The 16,373-nt window shown below is 43.8% G+C and overlaps 1 protein-coding gene across 2 annotated transcripts; it reads left to right on the forward strand.

The window, feature by feature from the left end:
- The first annotated feature begins 31 nt into the window (after positions 1–31).
- Positions 32–14,558, forward strand: LOC124279078 (G patch domain-containing protein 4-like). Of its 2 annotated transcripts, XM_046714883.1 has the most exons (8): positions 33–196; positions 4,293–4,366; positions 5,107–5,199; positions 8,331–8,423; positions 10,578–10,666; positions 13,266–13,316; positions 13,800–14,283; positions 14,356–14,558. In XM_046714883.1, the coding sequence occupies exons 1-8, from the start codon at positions 142–144 to the stop codon at positions 14,461–14,463; spliced, it is 1,047 nt and encodes a 348-aa protein (XP_046570839.1). In that variant the 5' UTR covers positions 33–141; the 3' UTR covers positions 14,464–14,558. The 2 variants fall into 2 exon arrangements, with proteins under 2 accessions (XP_046570838.1, XP_046570839.1); XM_046714882.1 differs by having other exon boundaries at positions 32–196; positions 13,800–14,558.
- The last annotated feature ends 1,815 nt before the right edge of the window (positions 14,559–16,373 follow it).

Genomic DNA, 16,373 nt, shown 5'->3' on the forward strand with positions numbered 1-16,373 from the left:
CGATTTCACCCGAGCGGGGTACCATTCCGAAGTTTGCCGAGGCAGTCATGGAAGGGAGCTAATCCTTCCAACACAGGCTTCCTCATGACAACCCACGTGTGACAAGACAACCGATCTGGAAACTGTTTACATGTGTACAGAATGTCTGACAGTACATTTGCACGTAACCAACTCCTAAAACATGGATGGACAGAAGGTAACAGTAGACTCGATCCAGACGAACAATTATTTCTTGCTATTCAGCAGATATGTCAACAGATGCAGCACTGATATATCTTCAGTTCAAATAGTAAAGGGAGCAATCATTTGATTTTCAGGGAAGGCCGTGATCCTTTCAGACAAAATAATCAAGTCCCCATTCATATCAATATATGTACACATGCCACGTATAGGAAGCAAATGAAAGGGTGCTTTCCGACAAGTATGTCCTAAGAATATGTTTAGCGTTATCAGAGACCATATACTAGATCGATCTGTTATATATATCGTCTCTGAAACCCCAATACTAATAGATCTATTATGTCATATATGGGTAAGAGTTCCTCCTGTTCCCCCATCCAAAATAATATTTATAAATTGATATATACTAAAATTATTAACAAAACCTAACACAACAATTACTAGAGAACTCACAAAAATAACTCAAAGCCCAAAAATAATTACAATATGTAGGGTCGACGTTGTGTTACCTCTGTTAATCTGCGGAAAAAAATATGGAGGAATGGAAGGAACTCCCCAGAGCACTTGTTTGTGTTGAAATCCTGAGCAGCTCAACAACCCCTGAATATTAAATTCTTGCTTACTCATTACATGTGGATGACTTGTTGAAACAAGGTTTATTTGTATCACATGAGGACAGATCGAGCTGACGAACCCTTCTGAACTTCATGGACATTTAACGCTACATGTGCTGTACATGCAAAGAATCACAGCCAATTACCTGGCCTGCAAATCTTTAATGTGAACATGGGATAAGCAGTACAAGCTTAAAGGAAGTATACTGCTTTGAAAAGAAAGTGACACAATGTAGGTACAGCAATCAGGAGACCAGGGATTGTTACTTGTTACAATACAGGTACAACAATCACAACACCAGGGATTGTTACTTGTTACAATACAGGTACAACAATCAGGAGACCAGGGATTGTTCCATGTTACAATACAGGTACAACAATCAGGAGACCAGGGATTGTTACTTGTTACAATACAGGTACAACAATCACAACACCAGGGATTGTTACTTGTTACAATACAGATACAACAATCACAACACCAGGGATTGTTACTTGTTACAATACAGGTACAACAATCACAACACCAGGGATTGTTACTTGTTACAATACAGATACAACAATCACAACACCAGGGATTGTTACTTGTTACAATACAGGTACAACAATCAGGAGACCAGGGATTGTTCCTTGTTACAATACAGGTACAGCAATCACAACACCAGGGATTGTTACTTGTTACAATACAGGTACAACAATCAGGAGACCAGGCAGGGCTCGATTTAAGAGATGTTAACCTACTTGCACCAGGGGCAACCTAAGATAAAGACCTAGTTGCACCAGCCAAATTCCAGTTGCAACGTAGTGTGTTAAAATGTTTCGGTGCACATAAACCTTAATCAGTGATGTAGCACCCATGAAACCATAGCAACACTCAGACACAGCTGATCCCTGTTTACAAGAGCTGTCATAGCCGAGACGTGTTGATGAATAGCAATGTTTCATTGGCATAGCTATTCAAAGTTTAGAAGAAACATGGGCTGGCATATTTATGCATATGTTAGATTTATTGTTGATTTATTTCTCAACAATTCACTTACACCTTGTGCAAGATAGACTCATAGCTAGGTTGTATTTTGTAATATTGGGTTGCACCAGTGCAAGTAACAAAGCACTAAATCGAGCCCTGCCAGGGATTGTTACTTGTTACAATACAGGTACAACAATCACAACACCAGGGATTGTTCCCTGTTACAATACAGGTACAGCAATCAGGAGACCAGGGATTGTTCCTTGTTACAAAGGGGCAGTGGGGTAGCCTAGTAGTTAAAGCTGTTCACGCTGAATACCTGGTCTCGATTTCCCACATGGGTACAATGTGTGGAGCACATTTCTGGTGTCCCCCGCCGTGATATTGCTGGACTATTGCTAAAAGCCACTCACTCACTCCGTGTTACAATGCAGGTACATAGTAGCAATTTACTGTCATGCCAGTCATTGTAGTTGTTACAAATCCTACAAAGCACATTATCCTTTTGTTATGTTTTCAGACTTGTTGTCTCAGAGAGAAATGACCAAATGTCAAGTGGTCAGAATGCCAGTAGTTATTTGTGAAACTGCGATAGTCTGTTATGACCAACTATTTTCTCCTTAAATTGTCTCATTTGAAGCAATGTAGGTATAGTTTATATACTGAAAGCCATTAGAAACCCAATTGGTATTTGTTGTCCTGGAACTTACAAAAGGTCTATTGAAGATTTTTTCCTGCGATACAGGGGATGTAGTGATAAAAGGCTGTTATTCTGACCTATTTCGAGATCAGGTCCCAGAGCATTCGTCTCACATGAACTTTGAAACTTAAAACTGAACCTTTGACATTTCTCGTAAACACAACCGCATTCATGAAACATGTGCACATGCATTACCTGCACCCAGGCCCTTTAAAAGCACAAGGAATTGCGAAACTCAATCACTTTGAGAAAATGCCAAGCTTGACACAAGACAAAAGGGATCAGGCTATCGGTATGGTTAGCCAGTGCTTCAGATGTGATGCTTGCCAGACACTTTAATGTGCATCCATCCACTGTTGGTCGACTCAGAGAACGTTTTTGGGGCACCGGAAGTGTTGCTGATCATCCGCTACCTGGTGCACCACCTGTGATGACAGCTCGACAGGACCGCAATATCCAAGTTTCACATTTGCGAAATCGGTTCCAAACAGCTGCTGATACGGCAAGGAGGAACATTTGGACAAGACAACATCATGTCAGCGCCCAAACGGTGCGAAGACGCCTTGCTGCTTTCAACATCCGGTATCGTCACCGTACCATGATCCAACCTTATTGCTTCACCACAGACTTGCCAGACAGCGATGGTCAGCTAATGGGCTAATCTTGGCAGCAGGCCATGGCGAGATGTCATTTTATTCATATGAATCCAGGTTTAACGTATCCTTTGCAGATGGACGTCAACTGATTTATCGACGTCGAGGAGAAAGACTTGAGCCAAAGTGTGTCCATGAACATGATCGTTTTTGAGGGGGGTGGTGTCATGATCTGGTGTGCTATCAATGCCAACTGTCGATCCCAGATGGTAGTGGTTAACGGCAATCTGCATACTCAACGTTATGTGGACAATATCCTTCATCCGTCTGTACTCACAATGATGGATCAACAGGGCAGTCGTAACCATTTTGTGTTTCAGCATGATAATGCACGTCCCCATGCAGCCAGGGTAACAAGGGACTTATTGAATAATGAGAATGTTCGTGTGATGGACTGACCTTCATTGTCCCCAGACATGAACCCAGTCGAGCATCTGTGGGATGAACTTAGACCGCGACTTCGAAATTAACTTGTGCCACAAAGGACAGTTGCTGAATTGACACAGGCCCTTCAACATCACTGGCAGACCATCTCACAGCTGTTCCTGAGAAATTTGTGTCTTTCAATGCCCAGGAGACTGCGAGCATATCTTGGAGCGCATGGTGGACACGCACGATATTGACTGCAAGTGACCCCTCCTTTGTTTGATGTCGTTGCATCACTGATGTTGTTATTTGGACGTTTTCCGATGAAATTATCCACAGATAATCACTTAAACATATCTGCCAGTTACATTTATATATGTTCACATTTGTGAGAGTAAAGAAAGTACGAATGTCAAGTTGCGTTTGTAATGGCTTTCAGTATATGAAGTAATAACGAGTTGAAGTAGTTTTAATAACTGACAAGAAACTTGAAATCCAGATCAAGTAAACAGGTAAAACATAAACCTATTGTTATTCACAGTGGCAAACTCAGAGTCGCTTGCCACAATGTTAGGTAACAGGGGCGGATAACTCTAAATCAAACGTCTCTGGTACTTCCTGTTTTTTGTGCTGCGCATTTATCAACAGAATTCAATTACTAAACTATCAATAGTCACAAATACTATTGATGCATCGATAGTTTTTCGTTTCTACCATCAATTAATTGCTATCGGAGACTCAACAATTGCAATCCATTGATAGTTTGATGCATCATTACAGCACTAGAAACTGATGCTGCCATGTGTTTACAGGATCTGGCCTCGGTCGGGAGGAAAGTGGGATGACGAAGGCCATCAAGGTCCACATAAAGAACAACAAAACAGGGGTGGGTTGAATGACAAGTGAGTGGATGTTAGTGAACACCAACACCATCAACCTAGGACCGTGTGTTAAACATGAAGTCACACGTGTCTATGAAGACCTGTACCCCATTTCAATATGCTCTTTGACATGCTTCATGTACTGGGGAGCTTTTCTGAACTGATCTGAACACTAGGAGTGAACACCCATGAAGATCGGGGTTAGAATTGGTCTTCAGCATCCGATGCTTGTCATAAGAGGCGATTAACAGAATTGGGTGGTCAGACTCACTGACTTGGTTGACACGTCATCACATCCCAACTGCGATCAATGCTCATGCTGTTGATCACTGGATTGTCAGGTAAAGACTCGATTGTTTACAGACCACCGCCATATAGCTGGGAGTGAACTTAAAGTTGTGAGTCAATGCTGTTCTAACATGTATGCATAAAACTTTGGTGGTATTATATTCCTGTTGCTTGGGGCTCATCACGCCGAAGGCCCGGGTTCGAATCCCCACATGGGTACAATGTGTGAAGCCCATTTCTGGTGTTCCGCCGTGATGTTGCTGGAATATTGCTAAAAGCGGCGTAAAACCAAACTCAGTCAGTCAGTCCTGTTGCTTTGGCTCCGAATAAACAGTCTTATCAAACTTGTGATAAAGATTCTGTGTACTCTGTAAACCTCTCTGTTCTATATCATATAGTCTTCATAAATCAGGCTCATCGTAGGTATGTCACACAACCTTGACATCTGTCTATCCAGGTTGGCCACGACCCAGGAGCAGAGTTCACTCACCACTGGTGGGATCATGTGTTCAACAAAACAGCCAAGGCCATAAAAGTTGGGGCTGACCAGGTACGTGAATTTGAGGCCAGTAGGGTCTGACCAGGTATGTGAACCTGAGGCCAGTAGGGTCTGACCAGGTATGTGAACCTGAGGCCAGTAGGTTCTGACCAGGTATGTGAACCTGAGGCCAGTAGGGTCTGACCAGGTATGTGAACCTGAGGCCAGTAGGGTCTGACCAGGTATGTGAACCTGAGGCCAAGGGCTGACCAGGTATGTGAACCTGAGGCCAGTAGGGTCTGACCAGGTATGTGAACCTGAGGCCAGTAGGGGCTGACCAGGTATGTGAACCTGAGGCCAGTAGGGTCTGACCAGGTATGTGAACCTGAGGCCAGTAGGGGCTGACCAGGTATGTGAACCTGAGGCCAGTAGGGGCTGACCAGGTATGTGAACCTGAGACCAGTAGGGTCTGACCAGGTATGTGAACTTGAGGCCAGTAGAGGGTGACCAGGTATGTGAACCTGAGGCCAGTAGGGGCTGACCAGGTATGTGAACCTGAGGCCAGTAGGGTCTGACCTGGTATGTGAACCTGAGGCCATCAGGGTCTGACCAGGTACGTGAACCTGAGGCCAGTAGGGTCTGACCAGGTATGTGAACCTGAGGCCATCAGGGTCTGACCAGGTATCGTCAACCTGAGGCCAGTAGGGGCTGACCAGGTATGTGAACTTGAGGCCAGTAGGGTCTGACCAGGTATGTGAACCTGAGGCCAGTAGGGGCTGACCAGGTATGTGAACCTGAGGCCAGTAGAGACTGACCAGGTATGTGAACCTGAGGCCAGTAGGGGCTGACCAGGTATGTGAACTTGAGGCCAGTAGGGGCTGACCAGGTATGTCAACCTGAGGCCATCAGGGTCTGACCAGGTACGTCAACCTGAGGCCAGTAGGGTCTGACCAGGTATGTGAACCTGAGGCCAGTAGGGGCTGACCAGGTATGTGAACCTGAGGCCAGTAGGGGCTGACCAGGTATGTGAACCTGAGACTTGTGTTTCAGAATGGTGAGGTGACATTATATGTGTGTGTGTGTGTTTCAGAATGGTGAGGTGACACTATATGTGTGTGTATCTGTGTTTCAGAATGGTGAGGTGATGCTATGTGTATCTGTGTTTCAGAATGGTGAGGTGATCCTATGTGTATCTGTGTTTCAGAATGGTGAGGTGACACTATGTGTGTGTGTGTTTCAGAATGGTGAGGTGATGCTATGTGTGTGTGTGTTTCAGAATGGTGAGGTGACACTATGTGTGTGTGTGTTTCAGAATGGTGAGGTGATGCTATGTGTATGTGTGTTTCAGAATGGTGAGGTGATGCTATGTGTATCTGTGTTTCAGAATGGTGAGGTGATGCTATGTGTATCTGTGTTTCAGAATGGTGAGGTGATGCTTTGTGTATCTGTGTTTCAGAATGGTGAGGTGATGCTATGTGTATGTGTGTTTCAGAATGGTGAGGTGACACTATGTGTGTGTGTGTTTCAGAATGGTGAGATGATACAAAGTGTATCTGTGTTTCAGAATGGTGAGGTGATGCTATGTGTATCTGTGTTTCAGAATGGTGAGGTGATGCTATGTGTATCTGTGTTTCAGAATGGTGAGGTGATGCTATGTGTATCTGTGTTTCAGAATGGTGAGGTGATGGTATGTGTATCTGTGTTTCAGAATGGTGAGGTGATGCTATGTGTGTGTGTTTCAGAATGGTGAGGTGATGCTATGTGTGTGTGTGTGTTTCAGAATGGTGAGGTGACACTATATGTGTGTGTGTGTGTGTTTCGGAATGGTGAGGTGACACTATGTGTGTGTGTGTTTCAGAATGGTGAGGTGATGCTATGTGTATCTGTGTTTCAGAATGGTGAGGTGATGCTATGTGTGTGTGTGTTTCAGAATGGTGAGGTGACACTATGTGTGTGTGTTCAGAATGGTGAGGTGACACTATGTGTGTGTGTTTCAGAATGGTGAGGTGACACTATGTGTGTGTGTGTTTCAGAATGGTGAGGTGACACTATGTGTGTGTGTGTTTCAGAATGGTGAGGTGATGCTATGTGTATGTGTGTTTCAGAATGGTGAGGTGACACTATGTGTGTGTGTGTTTCAGAATGGTGAGGTGACACTATGTGTGTGTGTGTTTCAGAATGGTGAGGTGATGCTATGTGTGTGTGTGTTTCAGAATGGTGAGGTGACACTATGTGTGTGTGTGTTTCAGAATGGTGAGGTGATGCTATGTGTATCTGTGTTTCAGAATGGTGAGGTGATGCTATGTGTATCTGTGTTTCAGAATGGTGAGATGACACTATGTGTGTTTCAGAATGGTGAGGTGATGCTATGTGTATGTGTGTTTCAGAATGGTGAGGTGACACTGTGTGTGTGTGTTTCAGAATGGTGAGGTGACACTATGTGTGTGTGTTTCAGAATGGTGAGGTGACACTATGTGTGTGTGTGTTTCAGAATGGTGAGGTGATGCTATGTGTATGTGTGTTTCAGAATGGTGAGGTGACACTGTGTGTGTGTGTTTCAGAATGGTGAGGTGACACTATGTGTATGTGTTTCAGAATGGTGAGGTGACACTGTGTGTGTGTGTGTTTCAGAATGGTGAGGTGATGCTATGTGTGTGTGTTTCAGAATGGTGAGGTGACACTATGTGTGTGTGTGTTTCAGAATGGTGAGGTGATGCTTTGTGTATGTGTGTTTCAGAATGGTGAGGTGACACTATGTGTGTGTGTGTTTCAGAATGGTGAGGTGATGCTTTGTGTATGTGTCTTTCAGAATGGTGAGGTGATCCTATGTGTATCTGTGTTTCAGAATGGTGAGGTGACACTATGTGTGTGTGTGTTTCAGAATGGTGAGGTGACACTGTGTGTGTGTGTTTCAGAATGGTGAGGTGACACTATGTGTGTGTGTGTTTCAGAATGGTGAGGTGATGCTTTGTGTATCTGTGTTTCAGAATGGTGAGGTGATGCTATGTGTATGTGTGTTTCAGAATGGTGAGGTGACACTATGTGTGTGTGCATTTCAGAATGGTGAGGTGATACAAAGTGTATCTGTGTTTCAGAATGGTGAGGTGATGCTATGTGTATCTGTGTTTCAGAATGGTGAGGTGATGCTATGTGTATCTGTGTTTCAGAATGGTGAGGTGATGCTATGTGTATCTGTGTTTCAGAATGGTGAGGTGACTCTCAGCAAGAAGTCTCCAGACAGCAAGGAGGAGAAGAAGGCCAAGAAGAAGATGGTACTGTATGGGAACTTTGTCAAGGTAGGAACATATGTATTCCACAGAAACTCTTCTAGTCATGATTTCAGGGCCATGGATCTTTATGTGTGCTGTAGGGTGTTACACTGAAGTCATGCATCTGTTGATGTGTTGTAGGGTGTTACACTGAAGTCATGCATCAGTTGATGTGTTGTAGGGTGTTACACTGAAGTCATGCATCTGTTGATGTGTTGTAGGGTGTTACACTGAAGTCATGCATCTGTTGATGTGTTGTAGGGTGTTACACTGAAGTCATGCATCTGTTGGTGTGTTGTAGGGTGCTACACTGAAGTCATGCATCTGTTGGTGTGTTGTAGGGTGCTACGCTGAAGTCATGCATCTGTTGATGTGTTGTAGGGTGTTACGCTGAAGTCATGCATCTGTTGGTGTGTTGTTGGGTGCTATGCTGAAGTCATGCATCTGTTGGTGTGTTGTAGGGTGCTACACCGAAGTCATGCATCTGTTGATGTGTTGTAGGGTGTTACACTGAAGTCATGCATCTGTTGATGTGTTGTAGAGTGTCACGCTGAAGTCATGCATCTGTTGGTGTGTTGTAGGTTGCTACGCTGAAGTCATGCATCTGTTGATGTGTTTTTGGGTGCTATGCTGAAGTCATGCATCTGTCGATGTGTTGTAGGGTGTTACGCTGAAGTCATGCATCTGTTGATGTGCTGTAGGTTGCTACACTGAAGTCATGCATCTGTTGATGTATTGTAGAGTGTTACGCTGAAGTCATGCATCTGTTGGTGTGTTGTAGGTTGCTACGCTGAAGTCATGCATCTGTTGATGTGTTTTTGGGTGCTATGCTGAAGTCATGCATCTGTCGATGTGTTGTAGGGTGTTACGCTGAAGTCATGCATCCTGTTGGTGTTTTGTAGGGTGCTATGCTGAAGTCATGCATCTGTTGATGTGTTTTGGGTGCTATGCTGAAGTCATGCATCTGTTGATGTGTTGTAGGGTGCTACACTGAAGTCATGCATCTGTTGATGTGTTGTAGGGTGCTACACTGAAGTCATGCATCTGTTGGTGTGTTGTAGGGTGTTACACTGAAGTCATGCATCTGTTGATGTGTTGTAGAGTGTTACGCTGAAGTCATGCATCTGTTGATGTGTTGTAGGGTGTTACACTGAAGTCATGCATCTGTTGATGTGTTGTAGAGTGTTACGCTGAAGTCATGCATCTGTTGGTGTGTTGTAGGTTGCTACGCTGAAGTCATGCATCTGTTGATGTGTTTTTGGGTGCTATGCTGAAGTCATGCATCTGTCGATGTGTTGTAGGGTGTTACGCTGAAGTCATGCATCTGTTGGTGTTTTGTAGGGTGCTATGCTGAAGTCATGCATCTGTTGATGTGTTTTTGGGTGCTATGCTGAAGTCATGCATCTGTTGATGTGTTGTAGGGTGCTACACTGAAGTCATGCATCTGTTGATGTGTTGTAGGGTGCTACACTGAAGTCATGCATCTGTTGGTGTGTTGTAGGGTGCTACACTGAAGTCATGCATCTGTTGGTGTGTTGTAGGGTGCTACGCTGAAGTCATGCATCTGTTGATGTGTTGTAGGGTGTTACGCTGAAGTCATGCATCTGTTGGTGTGTTGTTGGGTGCTATGCTGAAGTCATGCATCTGTTGGTGTGTTGTAGGGTGTTACGCTGAAGTCATGCATCTGTTGATGTGTTGTAGGGTGTTACGCTGAAGTCATGCATCTGTTGGTGTGTTGTAGGGTGCTACACTGAAGTCATGCATCTGTTGGTGTGTTGTAAGGTGTTACGCTGAAGTCATGCATCTGTTGATGTGTTGTAGGGTGTTACGCTGAAGTCATGCATCTGTTGATGTGTTGTTGGGTGCTATGCTGAAGTCATGCATCTGTTGGTGTGTTGTAGGGTGTTACGCTGAAGTCATGCATCTGTTGATGTGTTGTAGGGTGTTACGCTGAAGTCATGCATCTGTTGGTGTGTTGTACGGTGCTACGCTGAAGTCATGCATCTGTTGGTGTGTTGTAGGGTGTTACGCTGAAGTCATGCATCTGTTGGTGTTTTGTAGGGTGCTATGCTGAAGTCATGCATCTGTTGGTGTGTTGTACGGTGCTACGCTGAAGTCATGCATCTGTTGGTGTGTTGTAGGGTGTTACGCTGAAGTCATGCATCTGTTGGTGTTTTGTAGGGTGCTACGCTGAAGCAGGAGGAAGGTCGGCATGTGGAGGAGAAGGAAGGCAGCAGCAGCAGTGAGTCAGAGGAGGAGACAGTATACAAGTAATACTGAGTCCTAGCATGTAGAAATATATGTTCTGTGTGTATATATGGTTCCATATGTTACCAAAGGTGATATATCACCTTTGTCAAGGTTGTATGTAGTGATATGTCACCTTTGTCCAGGCTATATGTAGTGATATGTCACCTTTGTCCAGGCTATATGTAGTGATAGGTCACCTCTGTCGAGGCTATATGTAGTGATATGTCACCTTTGTCCAGGCTATATGTAGTGATATGTCACCTTTGTCCAGGCTATATGTAGTGATAGGTCACCTTTGTCCAGGCTATATGTAGTGATAGGTCACCTCTGTCGAGGCTATATGTAGTGATATGTCACCTTTGTCCAGGCTATATGTAGTGATATGTCACCTTTGTCCAGGCTATATGTAGTGATATGTCACCTTTGTCCAGGCTATATGTAGTGATATGTCACCTTTGTCCAGGCTATATGTAGTGATAGGTCACCCTATTGTCCAGGCTATATGTAGTGATATGTCACCTTTGTCCAGGCTATATGTAGTGATATGTCACCTTTGTCCAGGCTATATGTAGTGATATGTCACCTTTGTCCAGGCTATATGTAGTGATAGGTCACCTTTGTCCAGGCTATATGTAGTGATATGTCACCTTTGTCCAGGCTATATGTAGTGATATGTCACCTTTGTCCAGGCTATATGTAGTGATATGTCACCTTTGTCCAGGCTATATGTAGTGATATGTCACCTTTGTCCAGGCTATATGTAGTGATATGTCACCTTTGTCCAGGCTATATGTAGTGATATGTCACCTTTGTCCAGGCTATATGTAGTGATATGTCACCTTTGTCCAGGCTATATGTAGTGATATGTCACCTTTGTCCAGGCTATATGTAGTGATATGTCACCTTTGTCCAGGCTATATGTAGTGATATGTCACCAGGCTATATGTAGTGATATGTCACCTTTGTCCAGGCTATATGTAGTGATATGTCACCTTTGTCCAGGCTATATGTAGTGATATCGGTCTGTCCAGGCTATATGTAGTGATGTCGAGGCTATATGTAGTGATATGTCACCTTTGTCCAGGCTATATGTAGTGATATGTCACCTTTGTCCAGGCTATATGTAGTGATAGGTCACCTTTGTCCAGGCTATATGTAGTGATAGGTCACCTCTGTCGAGGCTATATGTAGTGATATGTCACCTTTGTCCAGGCTATATGTAGTGATATGTCACCTTTGTCCAGGCTATATGTAGTGATAGGTCACCTTTGTCCAGGCTATATGTAGTGATATGTCACCTTTGTCCAGGCTATATGTAGTGATATGTCACCTTTGTCCAGGCTATATGTAGTGATATGTCACCTTTGTCCAGGCTATATGTAGTGATATGTCACCTTTGTCCAGGCTATATGTAGTGATATGTCACCTTTGTCCAGGCTATATGTAGTGATATGTCACCTTTGTCCAGGCTATATGTAGTGATATGTCACCTTTGTCCAGGCTATATGTAGTGATATGTCACCTTTGTCAGGCTATATGTAGTGATATGTCACCTTTGTCCAGGCTATATGTAGTGATATGTCACCTTTGTCCAGGCTATATGTAGTGATATATCACCTTTGTCCAGGCTATATAGTGATATGTCACCTTTGTCCAGGCATGTAGTGATATGTCACCTTTGTCCAGGCTATATGTAGTGATAGGTCACCTCTGTCGAGGCTATATGTAGTGATATGTCACCTTTGTCCAGGCTATATGTAGTGATATGTCACCTTTGTCCAGGCTATATATAGTGATAGGTCACCTCTGTCCAGGCTATATGTAGTGATATGTCACCTTTGTCCAGGCTATATGTAGTGATATGTCACCTTTGTCCAGGCTATATGTAGTGATATATCACCTTTGTCCAGGCTATATGTAGTGATATATCACCTTTGTCCAGGCTATATGTAGTGATGTGTCACCTCTGTCGAGGCTATATGTAGTGATATGTCACCTTTGTCCAGGCTATATGTAGTGATATGTCACCTTTGTCCAGGCTATATGTAGTGATATGTCACCTTTGTCCAGGCTATATATAGTGATATGTCACCTTTGTCCAGGCTATATGTAGTGATATGTCACCTTTGTCCAGGCTATATGTAGTGATATATCACCTTTGTCCAGGCTATATGTAGTGATATATCACCTTTGTCCAGGCTATATGTAGTGATATATCACCTTTGTCCAGGCTATATGTAGTGACATACCATTTGCTTTCTATGCTATATTATAAGTTGTTCACTGGTGACGAGGGGACATGGGTTGATGTACCCTCTATGTTTGTTTATGTTCCCTGAGCCCAAAGGGAAAGGCGAGAGGAACATAGACAAACATAGAGGGTACATCAACCCATGGGCCCCAAGGGACCAGTAAACAATGTTTTTAACTTACCGAGCACCTCAATGTTAATTTTGAACTGTTTGAACTGGCAAATAGCCAATGCCCGCAACAGCCCAAACACTCAACCTTTCTTTTTCCGGAAAAAAACAAATTTAGAGTTATCTCCCTTCCATTGATTTGCATTCACATAACCTCGGTAATTTCCATACATCAATTGTATTCCCGGTTTTGTTGCAGGCCATCTGAGGAGGAGGTGTTTCAGCGATGTGGCGGACGCACAGCCCACAAGTAAGTACTTCACCGGGGTGCTGCAACATCCGAAGATCAGACTTCGTGCCTTGGTTGATAATATGTCATCAGATCTTCTTGGGATGGATCATTTTCAAAATTCACTGTTGTTTCTGACCCAGAGTTTGTCATTTAAATACTGTTAACAGATAGTGAGTGAGTGATTATGCTTTTATGCCACTTTCAGCAATATTTCAGCAATATCATGGTGGGACACACCAGAAATGGACTTCACACATTGTACCCATGTGGGGAATTTAACCCACGTCTTTGGTGTGACGAGCCAACACTTTAACCAGTAGACTACCCCACCTCCCCTGCACCCATGTGAGGAATTGAACCAGTGTCTTCGGTGTGACAATCTAATGCTTTACCGACTGGGCTACCCCACCGCCCAAATAACAGATCGCTCAAATACTGCTGAATTGGCAATCGTTGCAGCATTTGTGAGTGACTATTTCAGCATGCAGGTATTTGTTTCAGGGGTGCTCGCCATGGGCTGAAGCTGAATGGGAAGCTGCAGCGGGTGCAGGCGATGGAGGCACAGCTCATGCTGCAGATGACGGCCGCTCCCCAACAACCAGGCGTGGGAAGCTCAGACCTCCATGGACTGGATGCTGTACCACGGGAGAGGAAGAAGAGGAAACATGCAGAGCAAGAGACAGAATCACCAGTAGAGAACAGTATGGCACATGAAGATGTTAAGAAGAAGAAGAAGAAAAATAAGAAGAAGAGACATGAAGATGAAGAGGTTGAATCTCCTGTGCAGGAGAACCTTACAGGTAATGAGGGTGTTAAGAAGAAGAAGAGAAAGAAGGAGAGACATGTAGAGGAAGAGGTTGAATCTCCAGTAGAGGAGAACACTAGACTGAGTGAATGTGATGGGAAGGTTGGGAGACCGGTAGAGACTGGCTCTCCAGGACATGAGGACAGCCACAGTGATGGTCAGTGTCCCTCAGAGGGGAAGGTTGGGAGACCGGTAGAGACTCCAGGACATGAGGACAGCCACAGTGATGGGCAGTGTCCCTCAGAGGGAAAGAAGAAGAGAAAGAAATGTAAGAAAATCAAGGAGTCCGAAGGAGAAGAACAAGCTTGTGAATCACATCATAGTAAGAAAAAGAAGAAGAAAAAGAGGAAAAACGACTAAAGTGTGTTATCTTTGAAGTATTGTACAGGAATAATGTATAAACATATAAGGCAGTAGCTGAATGTAATTATTCAGGTAATACATATGTGTAACAATTTTGTTTGTTTCTTTGTTTAACGTCCGAATATAGTATTCCATCTGTATGGCGGCAGTAAATAATTGAGTCTGGACCAGACAATCCAGTGATCCACCTCTGATATAGGAATTTTTGGCCTCCTTTCATGTGTATCAAGTACTAACAGAGAAACACAGCCTAGGGCCATGCCTTTATTGAAACTTAGTAAAAAATATCTTTTAGGAATGGCATAATTTCAGACTGTCAACATTTGAACATTTCTAGAAGATATTGTCATGGATTGTGCCTGTCTGTTTTCAAGTGCCAGTATGGAGTTGTGCATGAAGCTGAGCTTGTGCATGAAGCTCAGATACTTTAGGAGATGTGGTCAAATGCAACATATGTTTTATCTGGGATTTGGCTTTGGTGACTACAAGAAGAGAATCACTGGCCTCCAATTCAGTTGTAATTTCACATGATCAAATATTGTTCTACTTCTCAGGTGAGCAGGATGGCACACTCTTGAGAAAGGGGGGTGGGGGCACACTTCATTTACACGAGGGTTTCAATGGTCATTTAATAACTTTCAGGACAAAAGGGGTGCACACACACACACACACACACACACACACACACACACACACACACACACACACACACGCACACTCTGGATCAGCCCGCCTAAGAGAAGTTAGACCTTTGTTGGCTTTCTAGGCTGCAGCATCGAAGTGGTCCATGTGTAAGCTTCAGCTGTGTACTATCCATGTCACAAAGTGATCCATGTGTAAGCTTCAGCTGTGTACTATCCATGTCACAAAGTGATCCATGTGTAAGCTTCAGCTGTGTACTATCCATGTCACAAAGTGATCCATGTGTAAGCTTCAGCTGTGTACTATCCATGTCACAAAGTGATCCATGTGTAAGCTTCAGCTGTGTACTATCCATGTCACAAAGTGGTCCATGTCAAGCTTCAGCTGTGTACTATCCATGTCACAAAGTGATCCATGTGTAAGCTTCAGCCGTGTACTATCCATGTCACAAAGTGATCCATGTGTAAGCTTCAGCTGTGTACTATCCATGTCACAAAGTGATCCATGTGTAAGCTTCAGCCGTGTACTGTCCATGTCACAAAGTGATCCATGTGTAAGCTTCAGCCGTGTACTATCCATGTCACAAAGTGATCCATGTGTAAGCTTCAGCCGTGTACTATCCATGTCACAAAGTGATCCATGTGTAAGCTTCAGCTGTGTACTATCCATGTCACAAAGTGATCCATGTAAGCTTCAGCTGTGTACTATCCATGTCACAAAGTGATCCATGTGTAAGCTTCAGCGTGGTGTACTGTCCATGTCACAAAGTGATCCATGTGTAAGCTTCAGCCGTGTACTATCCATGTCACAAAGTGATCCATGTGTAAGCTTCAGCCGTGTACTATCCATGTCACAAAGTGATCCATGTGTAAGCTTCAGCTGTGTACTATCCATGTCACAAAGTAAGCTTCAGCCGTGTACTATCCATGTCACAAAGTGATCCATGTGTAAGCTTCAGCCGTGTACTATCCATGTCACAAAGTGATCCATGTGTAAGCTTCAGCTGTGTACTATCCATGTCACAAAGTGATCCATGTGTAAGCTTCAGCTGTGTACTATCCATGTCACAAAGTGATCCATGTGTAAGCTTCAGCTGTGTACTATCCATGTCACAAAGTGATCCATGTGTAAGCTTCAGCTGTGTACTATCCATGTCACAAAGTGATCCATGTGTAAGCTTCAGCTGTGTACTATCCATGTCACAAAGTGATCCATGTGTAAGCTTCAGCCGTGTACTATCCATGTCACAAAGTGATCCATGTGTA

This window comes from Haliotis rubra, unplaced genomic scaffold, assembly GCF_003918875.1.
Source record: "Haliotis rubra isolate DU_JTF1 unplaced genomic scaffold, ASM391887v1 Scf246, whole genome shotgun sequence".
Lineage (NCBI taxonomy): Eukaryota > Metazoa > Mollusca > Gastropoda > Lepetellida > Haliotidae > Haliotis > Haliotis rubra.